The 20,775-nt window shown below is 36.6% G+C and overlaps 3 protein-coding genes across 5 annotated transcripts; 2 read left to right on the forward strand and 1 right to left on the reverse strand.

Annotated features, from left to right (window-relative positions):
• Nucleotides 1-3,196: 3,196 nt before the first annotated feature.
• Nucleotides 3,197-7,739, reverse strand: LOC149736041 (uncharacterized). 2 transcript variants are annotated; one of them, XM_089878796.1, is made up of 2 exons: nucleotides 7,564-7,739; nucleotides 3,197-5,980 (listed from the first exon to the last, which is right to left on the reverse strand). In XM_089878796.1, the coding sequence occupies exon 2, from the start codon at nucleotides 5,862-5,864 to the stop codon at nucleotides 3,561-3,563; it is 2,304 nt and encodes a 767-aa protein (XP_089734922.1). In that variant the 5' UTR covers nucleotides 5,865-5,980; nucleotides 7,564-7,739; the 3' UTR covers nucleotides 3,197-3,560. The 2 variants fall into 2 exon arrangements, with proteins under 2 accessions (XP_089734922.1, XP_089734920.1); XM_089878794.1 differs by lacking the exon at nucleotides 7,564-7,739 and adding an exon at nucleotides 6,437-7,370.
• Nucleotides 7,740-7,954: 215 nt separating this feature from the next.
• LOC149736042 (uncharacterized) lies at nucleotides 7,955-15,462 on the forward strand. 2 transcript variants are annotated; one of them, XM_089878797.1, is made up of 9 exons: nucleotides 7,955-8,186; nucleotides 8,708-8,830; nucleotides 9,148-9,295; nucleotides 9,682-9,856; nucleotides 10,142-10,272; nucleotides 10,558-10,769; nucleotides 11,182-11,873; nucleotides 12,246-12,348; nucleotides 13,180-15,462. In XM_089878797.1, exons 1-9 carry the CDS (start codon nucleotides 8,142-8,144, stop codon nucleotides 13,414-13,416), a joined length of 1,866 nt encoding a protein of 621 aa, XP_089734923.1. In that variant the 5' UTR covers nucleotides 7,955-8,141; the 3' UTR covers nucleotides 13,417-15,462. The 2 variants fall into 2 exon arrangements, with proteins under 2 accessions (XP_089734923.1, XP_089734924.1); XM_089878798.1 differs by having other exon boundaries at nucleotides 7,962-8,186; nucleotides 11,185-11,873.
• A 149-nt stretch (nucleotides 15,463-15,611) lies between these two features.
• LOC149736043 (uncharacterized) lies at nucleotides 15,612-20,428 on the forward strand. The gene is made up of 6 exons (XM_089878805.1): nucleotides 15,612-16,282; nucleotides 17,516-17,744; nucleotides 17,968-18,177; nucleotides 18,615-18,802; nucleotides 19,316-19,455; nucleotides 19,869-20,428. The coding sequence occupies exons 1-6, from the start codon at nucleotides 16,117-16,119 to the stop codon at nucleotides 20,073-20,075; spliced, it is 1,140 nt and encodes a 379-aa protein (XP_089734931.1). The 5' UTR covers nucleotides 15,612-16,116; the 3' UTR covers nucleotides 20,076-20,428.
• Nucleotides 20,429-20,775: the final 347 nt, after the last annotated feature.

Genomic DNA, 20,775 nt, shown 5'->3' on the forward strand with positions numbered 1-20,775 from the left:
ACAACCATATTTTGTCCCTAGCAACCATATTTTGTCCTTAGCAACGGCATTTATAATCGTATTTGGTCCCTAGCAACCATATTTTGTCCCTAGCAACCATATTTTGTCCTTAGCAACGGCATTTTTAACCGTATTTTGTTTCTAGCAACCATATAATTTGTCCCTAGCAACCATATTTTGTCTTTAGCAACGGCATTTTTAACCGTATTTTGTCCCTAGCAACCATATAATTTGTCCCTAGCAACCATATTTGTCCTTAGCAACGGCATTTTTAACCGTATTTTGTCCCTAGCAACCATATAATTTGTCCCTAGCAACCATATTTGTCCTTAGCAACGGCATTTTTAACCGTATTTTGTCCCTAGCAACCATATAATTTGTCCCTAGCAACCATATTTGTCCTTAGCAACGGCATTTTTAATCGTATTTTGTCCCTAGCAACCATATAATTTGTCCCTAGCAACCATATTTTGTCCTTAGCAACGGCATTTTTAACCGTATTTTGTGCCTAGCAACCATATTTGTCCTTAGCAACGGCATTTTTAACCGTATTTTGTCCCTAGCAACCATATTTTGTTCCTAGCAACCATATTTTGTCCTTTGCAACGGCATTTATAATCGTATTTGGTCCCTAGCAACCATATTTTGTCCCTAGCAACCGTATAATTTGTCCCTAGCAACCATATTTTGTCCTTAGCAACGGCATTTTTAACCGTATTTTGTCCCTAGCAACCATATATTTTGTCCTTAGCAACGGCATTTATAATCGTATTTGGTCCCTAGCAACCATATTTTGTCCCTAGCAACCGTATAATTTGTCCCTAGCAACCATATTTTGTCCTTAGCAACGGCATTTTTTTACGTATTTTGTCTCTAGCAACCATATAATTTGTCCCTAGCAACCATATTTTGTCTTTAGCAACGGCATTTTTAACCGTATTTTGTCCCTAGCAACCATATAATTTGTCCCTAGCAACCATATTTGTCCTTAGCAACGGCATTTTTAACCGTATTTTGTCCCTAGCAACCATATAATTTGTCCCTAGCAACCATATTTGTCCTTAGCAACGGCATTTTTAACCGTATTTTGTCCCTAGCAACCATATTTTGTCCTTAGCAACGGCATTTTTAACCGTATTTTGTCCCTAGCAACCATATTTGTCCTTAGCAACGGCATTTTTAACCGTATTTTGTCCCTAGCAACCATATAATTTGTTCCTAGCAACCATATTTTGTCCCTAGCAACGGCATTTTTAATCATAATTTGTCCCTAGCAACCATATAATTTGTTCCTAGCAACCGTATTTTGTCCCTAGCAACCATATAATTTGTTCCTAGCATCCATATTTTGTCCTTAGCAACGGCATTTTTAACCGTATTTTGTCCCTAGAAACCATATTTTGTCTCTAGCAACCGTATTTGTCCTTAGCAACAGCATTTTTAAACGTATTTTGTCCCTAGCAGCCATATAATTTGTCCCTAGCAACCATATTTTGTCCTAAGCAACGGCATTTTTAACCATATTTTGTCCCTAGCAACCATATTTTGTCCCTAGCAACCATATTTGTCCTTAGCAACAGCATTTTTAATCGTATTTTGTCACTAGCAACCATATAATTTGTCCCTAGCAACCATATTTTGTCCCTAGCAACGGCATTTTTAACCGTATTTTGTCCCTAGCAACCATATAATTTGTCCCTTTTTTGTCCCTAGCAATCATATAATTTGTCCCTTGCAACCATATTTTGTCCCTAGCAACCAAATTTTGTCCCTAGCAACGGCATTTTTAACCGTATTTTGTCCCTAGCAACCATATTTTGTCCCTAGCAACCACATTTTGTCCTTAGCAACAGCATTTTTAACCGTAATTTGTCCCTAGCAACCATATTTTGTCCCTAGCAACCGTATTTTTAATCATAATTTGTCCCTAGCATCCATATTTTGTCCTTAGCAACGGCATTTTTAACCGTACTTTGTCCCTAGCAACCATATTTTGTCCCTAGCAACCGTATTTTTAATCATAATTTGTCCCTAGCATCCATATTTTGTCCTTAGCAACGGCATTTTTAACCGTATTTTGTCCCTAGCAACCATATTTTGTCTCTAGCAACCATATTTGTCCTTAGCAACAGCATTTTTAAACGTATTTTGTCCCTAGCAACCATATAATTTGTCCCTAGCAACCATATTTTGTCCTAAGCAACGGCATTTTTAACCATATTTTGTCCCTAGCAACCATATTTTGTCCCTAGCAACCATATTTGTCCTTAGCAACAGCATTTTTAATCGTATTTTGTCACTAGCAACCATATAATTTGTCCCTAGCAACCATATTTTGTCCCTAGCAACGGCATTTTTAACCGTATTTTGTCCCTAGCAACCATATAATTTGTCCCTTTTTTGTCCCTAGCAATCATATAATTTGTCCCTTGCAACCATATTTTGTCCCTAGCAACCAAATTTTGTCCCTAGCAACCAAAAAAGCAACCATATTTGTCCTTAGCAACGGCATTTTTAACCGTAATTTGTCCCTAGCAACCATATTTTGTCCTTTGCAACGGCATTTTTAATCGTATTTTGTCCCTAGCAACCATATAATTTGTCCCTAGCAACCAAATTTTGCCCCTAGCAACGGCATTTTTAACCGTATTTTGTCCCTAGCAATCATATAATTTGTCCCTTGCAACCATATTTTGTCCCTAGCATCCATATTTTGTCCTTAGCAACGGCATTTTTAACCGTATTTTGTCCCTAGCAACCATATTTTGCCCCTAGCAACCATATTTTGTCCTTAGCAACGGCATTTTTAACCATATTTTGTCCCTAGCAACCATATAACCACATTTTGTATAAAATAATTAAAAAATGATATAAAAAATATTATAGACCAATAATGAATAAAAATTGGAACAAAAATGAATAAAAATTTGGACAAAACATGAACGAATAATGGAAAAAATAAATGTCTTTTGTGACAAAAATTTTTTTTGCTTGTTGGGTTGTACAGATTGTCTGATACTGATCATAGTTTTAATCCAAACCTGACGTCAGTTATTTCTCACTTTTTTCTGGATTTTTTTGTCTACCGCAACAACGCTTATCAATTTAATCCAAATAATAAAGATTATAAACAATATACAATCACTCTAACAAAAAGTAATAAAATTTACCCAACCCAACCTACACACATTTTATCTCTTTTATTAAGCTACGATGAAGAAGAATACCCAACAATTAAAGGCAAATTTAAACAAAATGATGCATAAAATAATTAAAAAAAATAGTATAAAATAATCATAAAATTTTATAAAATATTTAATAATTGGTATGAAACAATCACAATATAGTATGAAATAGTAAAAAATTAGTATGAAATATTCAAAAAATAGTATGAAATAATGAAAAAATAGTATTAAATAATTAAAAACTCATAAAAATTCTCGCTGTTTCATGTATATGACTCTTTTAAACAACAGTTAAATTATTTCTTTTCGAAATGTAACTTCAAACATTACAAATTACATTGGCAATCAAACAACTTTATTGACACTTTGGTTTCTTTATGTTAGGATGGTTTTATTATGATCAAGCTGTACCAAGCAAATTGCGATTTTGTTTAAATGCAATGTTTTTTCCGTACCTGCCAACCCAGTTATAGAACGCTTATAATATCTTAAAGCGGTTTCAAAATCTTCAAGTGTGAAATAACAATGAGCAATATTTGTTAAACAATCAGTAACAAGACATGAGTTTGTTGGTAAACTTTGCAAGTCACTCAGAACATCTTCATAAACTTGAAGAGCATTTTTTACTTCCCCAACCTGAAACAAGCAATGCGCTCTCCCATTTTTACATTGAGTTACTTTACCCGCTACATACATTTCAGACAGTTCAAGCCCCAAGTTATACTTGACCAAGGCGCGCTCGTATTCTTTTAACTTATACAAAGCCCCTGCCATGTTTAAAATACAATCCACTCTTTTATCCACCAGACTCCAACTTGAGTTTAAATCTTCAGAAAGAAATTGCATTTCTTTATCAAGGAACTCTAAAGATTGTTCAAACTTGCCAAGCTTGTAGAAAGCGATTGAAATATTCTCTGTGCAATTAATTTTCATATTAACACAATTCCCCATTCTGTCCAGTCCTTCCAACTCATGTTTATGTTGAACAATTGAATCTTCATATCTCTCAAGTTTATAAAGGCATCTCCCAATGGAGCGTTGGCAATTCACAATCTCCAATAAATCTTTAGGAAACTTCTCCAATCTCTGCTGTAACTCATATTCACATTCCTTCAATGCATCTTCAAACCTGCCAAGATGGAAGAGACAATCATAGATAACACAAGTCCAAACTAGCTCCTTAGAAACTTCTTCTTTTTTTCTAATCTCTTCTCTCATATACTCACACTTTGTTAAAACCTTTGTATACTGGTTGAAGTAATACAGAATAGCGATTTCCACATCTTGCCCAACTTTCCGCATGCTCATATCTGCAGTTATGCTTCTTTCTTTCATGGATTGCTGAAGGCAGAAAGCAATTGTGAAGTAATTAACGATATCGTCGAGTTTAACAATCTCAGTCAAATCTTCTTCCCCTTCTGTTGCATTAAACCCAGCTTTCATAACCACAGAGTCGCTCTGACCGTCATTTTTTAAGTAAACTTTCAATCTAACCTCACAGGCTACAGCCACAGCGTAGTTAAGATTATGCTCAGCTTCTTGGGAGATGATTCCTCTGTTTCTTAGTTCAGATATAATCCCGAAACAGGAGCATGTTTTCAGCCCATAGTATCTGCCAAGAGTAGAAACAAACAAAGTCACACTTCTGTAGACAACTTTCTTTGCATTGATCCTCTTTGTCGCATGCACGTTTGGAAGGGTATTGAACACTGAAAACGCACGAAACTCTTCTGTCATCAACATCATTTGATCCCGGGAGTCGTTATCGGCGTTGGAGGCGAGATGGAACTCTACTCCATCTTGAAACAAAGCATAAACATCTCCATCACCAGCAACAAAGCATGTTACAGTCAATATATCAGCAAGGTGGTAACCATTTTTCAAATCTACATCTTTCTCTAAATATTCCAACATCAGTGAAACCGGTTTAATCAACTCTGTTTTCCAAGGTTTGCCTTCTGTCTCCTGAAATCTTCCAAACGGGGTTTTAGAAGCATGAGGCATGAAACCATCACAACATACACCATGAGGGGTATGAACATCAAAGAACCAATCCCCATTATCTGCTAGGAAGTTGTTCAGTGAAGGCACTGCAACAGTTGGTATAATGGTCTCACCCACATTTGCAACAGCTATCTGAAAGAGTGTTGTAAACCATCTGAAATATTCCAATATTTCCTCATAATCTTCTCTACACTGCACACCATCCTCAAGCAGGATAACGCTCTCGAAATCTGAGTATGGCGTCACTTCTTCTCGTGCCAATGAACCTAAGCCAACATGGGCCCACTTGCAAGGGGCTTCACCTAATATGAGAACAATTTCTTTGGAAATCATTTTCATAATCGCTCGATATTGTTCTGATATTCTTCCCTGCAGTTCCCGAATGAATAAATATTTTTCCATCTCCCTTTCATGATCAGATCCTTGGTTCCCCATCTTCTTTAACTCTATTTTACACATCTCTCTCATCTCTTGGATCTTCAACTTTGCAATGCTCCCAAGCTCTACTAGATCCTTGCTTCTCTTTGCTCCGGATGCTGCAACAACATCACTACAAAAATGAACCAGATCTTCCCGCATTTCTCGCTCGTTGTCAGGATGCCTTGAAATAGCTGCGTTGACCAACACAGCAGCTTGAACCAGACATATCTTGTCGGGACTTCGACCAAAATACATGAGACCGAGTTTATGTAATAGTTTGGCAGTTTCTTTCGGATTTTTCTCAATTCCTTTCTCATTACAAAGTTTTTTAATCTCACCAGCAATTTCTGCTTCATTCTGAATTGAAGCACCTGAAAATAACAAATAAAATAAATAAGCAGTAAGCCTGGGACAAAAATTGGGAGAAAACATGGTCAAAAATTGATAGATATTTTGTTGACATTTCTAGAAAGCTGTTATATTTTGTGTGGCTAATAATTTGGACAGCCCATTAGTGACTACTGGGTTGGAGTAATTGTTGTTAAGTGTCTTGCCCAAGGACACGAACGTCCACAACGGTAAGAACGACGAGTCTTAAACCCATTACCTCTGGGTTACAGGCAGACGCGCTAACCAACTGTGGTATCGCGCCAGGCAAATCTTACACAATGACAATCACATAGACACAAAAGAAAAGAAATTATTAGTTGCTTTAAATTTATTTTATTAACTTAGATTTTTTAATAATATAAATTTTGATTACAGAAAGAATTCTGGTTACAAGATTCTAAAACTGACAAAAATCACAGCAAAGTAAAGAACTGTACCTTGATTTTGTTTCTTATCTGACATATTTATTTTAATGAAATTATAACTTAAAACATTTGTAAGTTCAAGTTACATTTATAGACCCCGAACTTCACCTGTTAAAATAGCAGCTTTTAAGCAGCTTACAAAAAAAAAACTGCAATATGTAATATCCCATAAAAAGTATAGCTTGGCCTTAAAAATGCTACAAGCATTCCAGAAAACCTTGTTCAAGTTTCCCTGAATTTTAATGCATGTACACACTTACACTTACAGCCTATTAACTCTACAACTTAATTTTTACAAATGTTTTCTTATAATAAACAATTGAACAAAGACCGTAGCGGCCAAGCTTGTTTTTATCCAACTAAATGTAAATATTTTTAACTGTAAGCGTGTTTTAACAACTGTTGTTTTGTCGTTTGTCGCTACGTTTCGTTTAAAATATTTTAAAATCTTCATTAACCTAATCGAAAAAATAAATAAAGTCATTATATTATTATAAAGAATCACGCATCTAGTCTGATTTGGTCTCCATTCCTGCCTGTCACTAGTTGCTAACCTGTGCATATAAGTATTTATGAATATGAATTCTACAAATAAAGAAATGAATATTTTCCCCTCAGCTATGGATTGGAAAGGAACTGTATGAGGAAGTTTTCTCACAGTGACCTTTATGATGTAACAATGGATTGAAACAATAGATGATTGTGGATCACACATGGTGATTGTTTCATTTATTCAAGAACTGTTTCGGATTATGATGTAATAAGGGTTCAAATACACACTGTTTGGATTGAAATTAATGGAAGTAGTTTTTTACTAATCCTAAATACTTTTAATCTTATACTGTAGTATCTGGACTTTAAACTTCATTCCTAATATTCACTGGTCTAAAAATCCTAATATTTATTAGTATAAATATAAAAAAAATCATCATTTCTAAAAATTTATCTTTTTTTGTAATATTTCTCTAAGCCTTTTTTTTAAAGAAGTTCATATGTGTTGATTGTTTCATAACAAAACACCATCAGTAATTGTTCCTTAAACACATGCCCCTTTGTTATGCGTATCATATGTCACAATGAAACAATTAAAAACCATGTAAATTGTGCGTCCAAATAACATTGTTTATTACCCAACCTACCTCAGAAACTTGAGATCTTTTGAAGCATTCAACCCAGGTGTTTGTTGCCAGCATCAGACCTGTAGTAAGGGATTGACTTGTTTAGTTTACTGATAAATAACAAATTGTGGTTTTATTTTTTTATGTAGTAAGCTACTGTTTAAATAATTTTATTTCTGTTTTAATGACGGTTCGTTGTATTGATAAACTTGATCTTCGTTACTATATTTAAAAAGATAAAAAAAAGTTTGTTTTATTTAGGCTTAGCTGGCTAACCAATAATAAGTTAAGTTTTGTAGTTTTATTTATTGGAGTTTAACATCCACACTTTTTAAGTAGTACTGTTCAATTTATTTTATTCTTGTTGAGTTTAACATCCACACTTTTTAGGTAGTACTGTTCAATTTATTTTATTCTTGGCCTGTTACTAACGCTGTCATTTTGCTGTTTTTTCATTTTTTTACCAGGTTAATAAAGTTATAAATTTTGTTACAGTGTTGTTTATAGATGTATAACAGAATGGGTACTTAACACTAATGAAACAATATTAACGATAAGTCTTAAAAAATATGCAACTTAATAGAAATATTAAATAAAACATGAATTGCTTAAATCAAGCTATTGCAGAACAGAGAATACACCAGGTATGTTTAGCAATTATATTTTTTGCATTATATATTAAGTTACTACAAAAAATCTAAGCTGGACATATTGATTTGGTAACTAAACGATCAAAGTTTAAAGCGAGATACCGCTATTAAACCTTAAGGCTAATTGTAGTCACTAATTGGTTGTCTGAATTATCATCCACATAGAAAAAATCTCACACACCATTTTTGGTAAAGTGGGCTGTGGGCTCTGTTTGTTCATAGTGTGGCCTTTTATTATTACGTCATTACATACGCTCCAGTAATCGCCACGCCATTTGGTTGTGTTGTGTGTTGTAAACCGTGACTATGACCTCTAACCACGTGACTGTGGGTTTGCATGTTAAACTGTGGGCAGATTACTTACGATATCGTAGCGAACGCACGTAAATACAAAACTGCTACAATAGTAAAACACTTGTGTTATATTTTCAAAAGTTGCCCCACTGCGTTAAAATAAATAAGTTACATTCAATTATAATTATTACTTAGAAAAATAAAATACCAATTGAAAACAGGTCCGTCTTCTGCTGTCACTCAATGTGAATCCAGAGTTCCGAGATCGGAAAGATCACAACAGGACTCCATTTATTAAAGCAGCTTGTCTGTCTTGTCAGGACTCTGGATATAAGATAGCCAGGGTAAGGACTTGTTTTATTTTTTCGAAAATAATTGTCATGAAAATGTGGGTAAGTTTAAGACTACAGCGTTTTTTTAATGATTGTTAAATTTTGAAAAAAAACATACTGCTAATTGTTATCACATTTCATGGCCAAAAGTTAAAAGGTTATGAACTACAATTGAAACAAATTCACACTTTTTTCATATTTATAAGTTAAAACAAACTCTATATATATGTTAAAACAAATCACTTCATTGTTTCTACTTAAAAAATAAAATATAAAATTTGTCTACATTTCTATATTTGGAACCTAAGGGATTACTTCTATGTTTACAGATTTTAATAAAAGTTGGTGTAAATGTGAACGCATGTGATTCAAACGACAGAACTGCTTTACATTACGCATGTGAGGGTGGGAAATGTAGCTTGGTGAAACTTTTACTCAATGAAGATGCAATTGAACTTAACAGACAGGACAAGCAAGGTGGGGGAGTTTTACTGGTTCACGTGAACAGTCAGCGGTCCCCTTAATACTATGGGACCAAAAAAGATTTTGGAAATATTAAAAACATTTAGTGTTTACATTGGTAAATGGAAAAAGTAGTTTGGAGTGGATAATTGGATACGGCTAAAACGCAAGTAAATATCATCGTTATTTAATACAATTTTATAGGAATTGTTGGCATGTCAAATACTTGGACTAGTATATATCTTACAAATCATAAAGACCACATACCACTCATGCTTGCTGCTATGAACAGTCATCTAATATAATCGCTAACCATTACTGTACAATTCATACCATATACTGTATATAAATCTATATGGAATGCATTAACATATACTGTATAAATATTACCTATAATACAGGGCACACACCACTCATGCTAGCTGCTATGAATGGTCATCTAAGAGCATCTCGCATGACAGTGTTGAGGTTGGTTAAGTTTGATGTTGACATTGACATTCGCGACAAGAAAGGTTACACCTCCCTTCTACTTGCAATCAAAGCTCAGAATTATGAAATCGCAAACGACCTGGTCAGGTGAGGTTTCTGTGAATTTATAGGCAAATTTAAAGATAAAGTTACAAGAAATTAAGTTTTAAATGCCGTCTTGTTTATCTCTTCGACTGTGGTAACAAAGATTACAAAATTAGTTTAAAAAATGATCAAAAAATATATAAAAAACAAAACTATTTTGGAGTTTCCAACACATAAAGTGTTAAGGTCTTGGTCTTAAATTTGAGATACAGCAGGGGCCTTATGTTAGCCACAGTTGGCCCTTATCCTACTGTCTACTGAGATTTAAATATTATTGATTCCCCCCAGGTATGGAAACGCATGCGCTACAATAAGAGATGGGGAGAAGTTTAGAAACGCAATGGATTGGTTAAAGCTGGGGTTGGTGGAAAGGATGAAAAGAATGGGAGTCAAGAAAAGTGAAGCAAGCAGTAGCAATGGTAGGCTGGGTGGAGACTTTTGTAAGGGATGTGAGAAAATGTTGTGTTGGTATGAGGAAATTAATATGATTGGACCCCAGTGGTCCCGTATGGGTTGTCTAAGTTGTCAGCCATATATTAAAAACAATCCCCTATCCTTCCAAAAATCACTCACAAAGTCACATACATGGTAACTTGTAATAATGATGTTTTTAATGATTGCCACGTGAGGACCCGTAAGCATATAGTGCGTTCGGCATATCTATAAAACAATACTGTATAAAGATAACAATTAATTGTCACTAGAAAATGAGCCTACCAAGCAAAACACGATTGAGATTCCGTTATTTACCGTCACCGGCTCCGAAAATGATGCCACAGAAGCCCTCACAAAGCCTGGGACACCGATAAAAGATGTCACCGCCATTTCTGGGTTTCTGTTCGAACCAGACCCATATGGACACCACAGTAGGCCTCCATCGAGCGTAGTGTCGAAATTTAGTCTTGCTTCAACACAGGTTAGTTATTAGATAAACCTGTCAAAGAATAATCTTAGTTAGAACGTTTGTTTTCAGGGAAATATCAATTTCAAGCATTGCAATACAGTTTCGTAAACGTTTTCTGCCAATATGAAAAAACGCGGGAAAATACGTCATATTCATAATAATATTCAAAATAGTTGCAACTATTTGGGGACAAATTATTTATTAAAAACAAAACTTCTCGCATTTCTGTGTTTCTAAGCGTGCAGAACCAAATAAAACTAAGTACTTAGAATGTAATCGACTAACGTACGTAATCTGGGGTATTAGGCCAACTTTGCCCCAAATCCCAGTTACCTATGCCAGAAAACCTGACTCATACGGAATAAAATAAGCCAACAAACTCGTTAAAGACTGCAACGATATTTTTTTAACATTATATTCTTAGCAGATTTCCACATCGATTGATGATGGCCAAGGATTCCCGGCAAAAGATCGGCCATCAACCGGAGTGAGTTTAGCTAGTTTCGTTCCAAACCCATCAGAAATCATACCGGAAGAGGGCGCAACAGAGCAAAAATATGCGAAACCTCGAAACTCGGCCCAGAGATCTAGAATTGGGACCGGAATGGCAAAAAAGAAGCTGCCAAGCGCGAAAGCTCAGTCGGCTAAGAATAAAATAGTCCTAACAAACATAAACGTACCTTTCAGCGAAGAAGAGCCGTCACAATTTCGCAACAGAAACAGATTAACGTTCGTAATGCCTCCAGAAACCCCCTATACTGATACCTCTAGGAACAACCTGCACACAATACAACAACTTAAACAAATACTACAAGACCAACGTAAAAGAAAAGTAACTCGCTCAAGCACAGCTCTTATGAGGCCTTATACAGCCGGTGCTTCACCTTCTAAACCAACCCCCACCAATGTATCTCTCCCTACACGACCCCACACCCGCGCTCAAGGTCAAGGCGCCCCATTTCGTAAACTAAAGAACGAAAAGTTCTCGAAAGGGGGAACTTCCTCTTTACTCACCAAGACTAATTTACAACATTCACAGTCTATGACGTCATTGAATACATTGTTGACGAGGTCTGACGTATCATATGAGCCAACGACTAATTATAAACAAGCAAGGTATGACGTAACGGGTTAATTAGTTGTTTTATATGACACGCCTGTCACATAAACTACGAGTCTTTGCACACACTGTTATAGCTTCAGCAGCTCGACTGCGGGCATGGGAGTGGCAACCATGGATAAATCACTTAAGTTCCCACTCACAAGGGTATAACTGACCTAACCATTCAAAAGTCATGTCAGCTTATCCACACACTGCAATAGCATTAGCACCTCAACCCTGGGCATGGGAGTGGCAACCATGGACAAGTCACTCAAGTTCCCAGCAACCATACTTTTCCTCTAGCAACCATAATTTTTAATTCATAGAATAGCAATCATGGCCACAATTTTAAACACCACAAAACGTCACCACCACATTACTTACAGTGCCATCGAACAAGCCAACAGAAACTTAAAGACTTTGTTCTCTCTCTACACCGACAGTTTCCTGTGGTCTCCTCCCAAAGCACCGGATAAATCATCCCTGTTGGTAAATGTTTAGAAATAAATAGTTTATAACTTTGTTGGTCCGGCGCCGTGTCGTAGTGGTTAGCGCCCCTGCCTGTAACCATTAGGTAATGGGTTCAAGGCTCGTCGCTGCTACCATTGTGGGCGTATGTGTCCTTGGGCAAGACACTTAACGACAATTGCTCCAACCCAGTGGTCATTAATGGGTTGTCCAAATTATCAGCCATACATAAAAAAATGAAAAAATTCCCAAAAAAATAATCACCCACAAAGTAACATACATGGTAACTCGTAAGCTGGCACGAGGTGTTAAACCCGTGTGATAACGACTGTCGTTTTCCGGCCACGCGAGGATAAAGTAAGTTACATTCATTCATTCATTGGTGATGTTTTAGCAGCATATATGTTGTCTTTATGAACATCCTCATGCGGCATGTCAACGACAATCGTTTTTTATAACACGGGTGTTTTGCTTCATACACATCATGCCAGCTTACAAGTTACCACGTATGTAACTTATTTATCCTCGCATGGCGGGGCAATGACAATCGTTATAACATGGGTGTTCTGCTTCATACACATCATGCCAGCTTACAAGTTACCAAGTATGTTACTTTGGGGGTGATTGTTTTATTTTTTCATTATTTTACGGCTGATAAGTAACACGACCCCATAAGTGACCAGTTCTGGGTTAGAGTAATTGTTGTTAAGTGTCTTGCCTAATGACACATACATCTCAGCGGTAGGAACATTTTAGTGCGGAAAACTAAAACAATACCCATGTTATAACGACTTCCATGCAAGGATAAATAGGTTAGAATCAAACATATACACTCACAACATTTACCTTTAGGTTGTTGGTGCTGGTAGCGACAAGCCGTCTCTCAATTCTGACCAAACCACTTCCATGAGCGACCTTGCCAGCATTGTTGAGCGATCATCCATTGCACCGAGTGAGGCAACAAGCCATAGACCAACTACAGGGAAACCTGGCCCACCTCGGGCGCGTCTTACAAGTGGGGCACGATCAATGAGGATGGGGTCTGCAAGCGGGAGGAGTTTGGGAAGCGCGTCCTCGTTTGCTCGCTGAGTTTGTTAGGATAAATAATGTTAAGAGGATAAGTATTACATATATAGCAGGGTGGGGAAGATGGGACACTTGTTCCTTCTATTTTCTCGTCCCATTTGGTGGTAAACAACGAACATTTAAAGAATTATAAAACCGTATTCTTACGACCGCTATAGACTGTTGGTAATTGTTTATTAAAACACGATCAGGAATCTAGACATTATGTGCTAAAGGTGTCCCATCGTCCCTCACCCTACTATATGGTAGGTTTTGGGGTAAGATGGTAAAAATACAATTACAGTGTTATCTGAATTAACTTACAGCTCCGGAAAGATCAGGATTGTGATAATAAATAAATGAAAAGCTTTATTACTTTTCACATGAACCTTTTATATTTGTTGTATTTTCACACGTCTTTTGTTTTTAATTTTATGTACTTTACCGATTTTCGTTAATATAAACGAAAATACATAGTAAAGTTATCCATTCATTCAATTGCAGCAATGTTTGTTAATAACTTGCAAAAGTAAAGTTGACAAAAGTAAGCGTTCGTTCGTAATACATTTAGGACCGGCAGTGGGATTCATCACGTATTTAATTTGCGCGCAGCTCTAATTCAATTAGTTGTAAAAATTAGCGCACACTCAAGCTGCCAATACAACGATACAGTCATCGGTCATAAAATACGTCATCTCGTACAAAATATGACTTTATTGAGATATGCATTTGTTATGCCTTGGGGGTGTAGCATACACACTAAGACGACTAAGCTATATACGATCCAACCGAGATGTTTACCGTGTTATAATAATGTTAACTTGATGGTATTTACTGAGCCTTAGTCAAGTTATCCATTAATTTGCAAGGCGGATTTTGGTCTGCGTAGTTGTTTTGGTTCATAATTAATTTGTTACTAAGTATTCATTTTAAGGCGATGAAAAAGCCATAATAACTGTGTGTATAGTATACTGGTGTGGAAGATGGGACACCTTTAGCACATAATATCCAAGTATTTTGATCGTGTTTGAAACAATTAAGAACAGTCTATGGGAGTCGTGAAGATACGGTTTTATAATTCGTTGAATTGTTTACTACCAAATGGGAGAAAATAGAATGGAAAAGTTTCCCATCTTCCCCGCCCTACTATATATATTTAACTTCAAGGTCAAAGAGCAAGTTTAATGTTCAACCTTGTGGGTGAGAATGTTGCTTTATCAGCCATAAGTGTATTTACTTGGTTAAGCTGTCCAATAAGAGGTACAGACTTGTTAGACTAAGAGGTACATTGGTACACAAGGCTTGTTATACCACGAGCATGCGTCAAGGTATTAGTGTTGTCGCTTTAACGGCAGACTGAACGCATACCGATCATTAGTAGCGTGTATGAGGTACTGTACCAACCGACGTTTTGAAAAATCGATGTCCATTAAATCGACTATGTGCCGCCCACTGAGTTAGGGATATAAATTATTTATTACTATTTTGCTAAGAGCCACCAAAAGTACAATAACTACGTACCGCTAATTGAGTTACATTAGCGATTTAATTTTCCCCAGAGAGAGAAAAAAAAAACGTGATTCGAAATTAGGTCGAAAGATTTATGCTCGCGTAGTTATGTTTAGATTTATGGACACAACAGATATAGCGGTTTTACCATGAAAATATAGGCGACTTCAGAAAAGGGGAATTAATACTAGATTAAATTAGTTCGAGTTCGATACGAGTAGGGCCATACAGCGATACACCACAGGAGACCAGAGGTTTAAGCTAGAATTGGGTTTATCCGTTTAATACCAACACATATAGTAGGTTGGGGTGAGATTTGGTAGTAAATATACCAGTTTGGGGTAAAACGGTACATGCTTTATTTCTTTTTTATCTTTCCTTTTGGTAGTAAACAAAGAATGAATATTTTTTTATAACAGCGTCTTTTCGCCTCTAATAAAGTGTTGTTAATTGTTAAAAACACGATCAGGAAACGAGGGACATTACATGATAACGGCATCCATCTTACCCCACTAAACTGAGCGAAAATCCCGGATATTATTACGGTTTAAAAGATAGCACTGCGACAAAAATACTTTTGCACGCCCGAACTGTTTTCAAATAAGTTCAGTTGTAAACAAGGCTTAGCGTCGCTATATTTAAACTGCAGAACTAACTGTACGGTTCACCCACAGCGTGCTGTGAATGTAACATGCGAATCGTGACATGATTTATTCGTACAAACCGCATACTTGAGATTAAGCTACAGAACTGCAGTGTTACTGCATATTTAATGCAGAGAGATTAACATACTAGCTGGAATTATACAGCACAGCGACGTTATGTTATTTGTAGCGATTTAATCCGTTAGTTGTCAATGCTACTATAAAGGCTGGGTAAGATGGTTGATATTTTTTATTCTATTTTAATGTTCTAATTGGTAGGGTAAACAAAGAATATTTACAGAATTATTTAACTGTATTCTCATAACTCCAAAATAGCGTCGTTAATTAAACGAAGATCGTTCAAAGACTTATAAAACTGTATCATTACGACTTTTAAAGACCGTTGTTAATTGTTTAAAACACGATCAGGATATTTGGATAATATGTGATAAAAGTGTCCCATCTTTCCCAATCTACTATATGATGCATAGGTACGGGGTTCGGGGTTGGAAATGGTTGTAGGAAAATAGTTGTAAGCCATTTAGAACTGTATAATAGCGTTTTATGGGCGATGAGTATCTCTGAAGAGATCGCTAGATTAGTTTACTTTGGCGCTTCACACGAACCGCAATGGTTTATTCAATATTGCAAAGAACTACCTGAAGTTGGACCGGGTGAGGTCCTCGTTAAAGTCAGACTGGCCACGATATGTGCTTCGGATCTACACACGTTTGCAGGTGGGTGGGTGAATTACTTCTTATATTGGTGAGAAGCTGTGATTGTTTACGTTGGTTTAAAGTTCTTGCTCCAAACCTGTAAAGTTAAGTTTAATATATAAATCGTGCAGGAATAGGCAACAGTCATAACACACACACATACACTAAGATACATAAATATACCATAATAGTTTTTTTTTTTATTACGGAATCAACAGCAAAACAAAAAATAAAAAGTGTGGGAAAGAGTGTCAGTTCATGTGTGATAGAAACTAGATAACATGCGATACGCATTCTCTTGATATATAGTACTGTGGGGTAAGATGGGCCACCTTTAGCACATAATATCCAAATATCCTGATCGTGTTTTAAACAAATAACAACGGTCCATGGGAGTCATGAGGATGCGGTTTAATAATTCTTTGAATGTTCTTTGTTTACTACTAAATGAGTGGAGAAAATAGGGTTAAAAAGTGTCCCATATTACCCCATCCTGCTATACAACACAGAACGAGCGTATAATGGCAAAATATTAGGTATATAAATTACATAACAACTCAAGTAGCTATTTGTTGCCTTTTAAAAGCGAACACGTAAAGTTAAGTCACGTCTGTTTTACACTATGTTGTATATATGGCCATTTATAAATAATAAATGTTCGCCAGCGTTACACCGAGATCATGTTTTTATAGAAAAAACAACTGATATCTTAATGGTCCCTTGGCCCGTGGGCGCTATTTATTATTAATCGTTTGTCACAAAACATTTGAACAAAATTCATGATTTTTCTTAATCTTGTTTCGGAAATACGTCATAGCTTGACTAATAATTCACATTATTACGTCACAACGACATGTTATGTTAACAATGAGAATTGATTTTTGTCATTAATAATGCATTGTTCGTTCACAGTCGGCTCTGTAGTCGGTTTTGTAGTCACGATGTTATATGCCACTTATAGTTTTTACCCTGGCGTGTTTTAACTGTTGTTTTGTTACTAATTCCTTTCTCTTAGTTGTTTTAATCGTATTCGAAGCGATAAACAAAATGTAGTGGAGTGGGGTAAGATAGTTCAAGTTTTTATTTTTATCGTCCCATTTAGTAGACAAACACAAAGAACATTAACAGAATTATATAACCGTATTTTCATGACTCTTAAAGAGGATTGGTAATTGTTAAAAAAACGATTAGGAATTACAGGAAATTATGTGCGAACCGTGTCCCATCTTACCCCATAATTCAATACGTTGCTAGGTGTCAGAAACGAACCCCTGCCCGCTGTGTTGGGCCACGAAGCAGTGTGTGACGTCATAGTAGATCGTCGTTCAAATGAGGAAAACGAGTTCGTGTTTTTACCCGATGAAAATACGGGGCATGATGGGACAGAGGAAAACGGCCCATCAGACTCAAGTATACCCCTTTCACCCGGAACCCGCGTGACGTTTGGGGTCCCTTTGTCGTGTAAACAATGCGAACGGTGCAGGTGGTTTGTGACGTCATAATAAACTTTTTTAGTTTTTTTTTTCAAACAAGGATGAAAAAAAACACAAAAAAATAAAGTTTTATATGTGGTAACTTATAAGCGGACACGAAGTGTATGAAACAGAACACCTGTGTTATTATGACTGTCGTTGCTCTGTCCCGCAAGAATAAAGAGGGTATATATATTCAATCAAGGCGTAATTATTATTTGTTGATATCTCTAGGTTGGGGGTTACCCAGAAGTGTAAGTCCCTTTTCAAATACGGGCATTGTGCCCTTAACGACGGTGGTGGTTTCAGTGGTTGCTATGCGACGCATATGTTGCTAAGGGCGGGAACCCATATCGTACCTCTACCGCCTCAAGTGACGGACAAGATGGCGGCCCCAATAAACTGCGCATTGGCTACAATTGTCAACGTCGTGGAAAACGCAAGGTTAGAGCTAGGGGCAAAAAAACATGGTAAACCGACCATGTGTTTCATATGTGTGAGGTCATACTGCAGCAAGGCACTTGGAATTTAGACCAGAGTTGGCCCATTACCCCAGAAACAAAATTAATCTGTTATCTGATATAAATGTTGTAGTTAAGACTCTCTATATAAAATGTACATATACGAGCACTTACACTACTTGGATAGTTTGAAAGGTGTAAAAAAACATATGGTAGAGTGGGGGGAGATGATAAACCTTTTTATTCTATTTTCTCATTCCATTTGGTGGTAAACGACCGCTGTTAATTGCTTAAAACAAGATCAGGATTTTTGGATATTATGGGCTAAAGGTGTCCCATCTCCCCCACCCCATTATACAAGTAGCCGTCCGCATTATCAGTTTTGGAAGTCAAGTCACACATTTCACATTTCCTCTACAGAACCCAAAGTCGTAACAAAGTCGCAGTGGTGCAGGGAGCCGGTATATTGGGAACATACGCGTGTGCCATGTTGTCACGTAAGGGCTACCAACGCGTACTGTGTACCGACGTCAATCAATCTCGGTTAAACGTGGTTCGTAAGTTTGGTGGAGAACCGCTGTATGTGCAAGACGTATCGAAATATACAGGTAATTTTGTGTAATGTGATTGTGTAGCATTATTGGTGACAGCGGTCATATGCCTATTGCTCACTGTCGAGTTATAACATAGGTGTCTTCTTATACACCTGACACACATGGTGTATTCATACAACTCATGCTCACTGTCGAGTTATAACATAGGTGTCTTCTTATACACCAGACACACATGGTGTATTCATACACCTCTTGTTCACTGTCGAGTTAAAAATCGCATACTTAAATAGTTTTATATTGGCTTATTGTATACGTTACATGAAACCACACTGTAAGTTTGTATAGTAGGGCGGGGTAAGATGGGACACCGTTTCATTCCGTTTCATTCATTTAAAGAATTATAAAACCGTATCTTCACGACTTTCATAGACCGTTGTTAATTATTTAAAACACGATCAGAAAATATGGGATATTATGTGCTGAAGGTGTCCCATCTTCCCCACCCTACTATATATGCCCACAATATCATACACTTACATAATATAAGTTTACCTTTAAATCCACCAGATTTCGCCGACTGTGTAATTGAGGTATGCGGGTCTCCCACAGTAGTAGAGGATGGTATAAACATGTTAAGATACGGTGGTACTTATGTGTGGGCAGGAATGGTGCATAGAGATTCAACGCTGTCTGTAACAGGAGAAAGCGTAAGTTAAATACATGGGTTTGTACTATATGTATAACTATATAATTATGTGTTAAATAATGTATGGGTCTATGAGATAATAAATGGTAGGGTGGGGAAGATGGGACACCCTTGCGTTCTGTTTTCTCGTCCCATTTTGAAGTAAGCAAAGAAAAATCAAAGAATTATTAAACCGTATCCTCGCGACTCCCATATACCGTTGTTAATTGTTTAAAATTCTATTAGTATATTTGTTTATAATGTGATAAAGGTGTCCCATTTTCCCCCACCCTACAATACATGGTTTTAACGATATTGAAGATATACTAACTAAAGCACCGAAGGGAAGGGAATTATCTACGAATTGACAGTTGTTAGAATAATTAAGGACATAAACACTGCTAGTGTGACCGCTAAACTCAAAACAAATTTCAGGTGATACGAAAATCAATTACAATCAAAGGAATCCACAATTACGAAGATCGACATTTGACGGAAGCTGTAACATTTCTTCGTGACACCAGCCACTTATTCCCATACGAAGAGTTACTAAGCCCAATGACGTTTAGTTTGAAAGACTTTGGGAAGGCGGTGCATTTGGCCGAGTCGCGAACGTTTCTACGCGTCGGCATTCAGCCATAAAATAAAATCACTTAATTTATATTTACGTTCCAATTAAAAGCGAGCATCGTCCACAGAACGGTCGCTTTTGGTTAATTTGAGTTTTGTGGAGAAATCTGAATGAATGGTTGATATAGCGAGCAATGGGGGTCATTATTCGATGACATCACATGCAATGACGTCATGTTTGGCTACGTCATGTTTAATGACGTCACAGAAGTATTTTAAAACCTAATTAGCACGAATAATGAATCGTTAACGATTCATTACTTGATGACGTCATGTGTGGTGACGTCATGTGCGATGATGACATAAGCGTTATAAAAATAATTACAAGATATTTGAACGTTGAAATAAAATATCAGCGGTGTTTTGCTAGCGTTTTGTGGACAAAGACAAAATAAACAAAAAGACAAAAGAAAACAAACAGAACAGCAGCTAGAAATGCAACATAATCGGTACGCTTATTATACACTACACGTTAAAAGGCCATCCCACCAAACATAGACATATTATCTGGTCATGTGTAACTTAAGATGACTACACATCAGACCTCTGGCGTTGTTCGAATTCTGTTGCTAGGCTCGTTGTTAAGCACGTGTGTGGCGTCAATTGATTTGAGCAGGGCATTTAAACGACGCTTTAAAGATTCGTTTATGTCGAAATTAGATTTCGCGTTTTGAAATAGCGTTTAATGGAATAAACAAAGAATTAATTTTAA

This window comes from Ciona robusta, chromosome 5, assembly GCF_009617815.1.
Source record: "Ciona robusta chromosome 5, ASM961781v2".
In the NCBI taxonomy this organism is placed as follows: domain Eukaryota; kingdom Metazoa; phylum Chordata; class Ascidiacea; order Phlebobranchia; family Cionidae; genus Ciona; species Ciona robusta.

Bases quoted from the DNA above. Each gene is read 5' to 3' on its own strand.
- LOC149736041 (XM_089878794.1), bottom strand. From the start codon at position 6,461: ATGTCAGATAAGAAACAAAATCAAG. The intron at 5,981-6,436 runs GTACAGTTCTTT...TGTTATTTTCAG, and splicing joins AGATAAGAAACAAAATCAAG to GTGCTTCAATTCAGAATGAA.
- LOC149736042 (XM_089878797.1), top strand. From the start codon at position 8,142: ATGAATTGCTTAAATCAAGCTATTGCAGAACAGAGAATACACCAG. The intron at 8,187-8,707 runs GTATGTTTAGCA...AATTGAAAACAG, and splicing joins CAGAACAGAGAATACACCAG to GTCCGTCTTCTGCTGTCACT. The intron at 12,349-13,179 runs GTAAATGTTTAG...ATTTACCTTTAG, and splicing joins CGGATAAATCATCCCTGTTG to GTTGTTGGTGCTGGTAGCGA.
- LOC149736043 (XM_089878805.1), top strand. From the start codon at position 16,117: ATGAGTATCTCTGAAGAGATCGCTAGATTAGTTTACTTTGGCGCTTCA. The intron at 16,283-17,515 runs GTGGGTGGGTGA...ATACGTTGCTAG, and splicing joins GGATCTACACACGTTTGCAG to GTGTCAGAAACGAACCCCTG. The intron at 18,178-18,614 runs GTTAGAGCTAGG...TTTCCTCTACAG, and splicing joins AACGTCGTGGAAAACGCAAG to AACCCAAAGTCGTAACAAAG.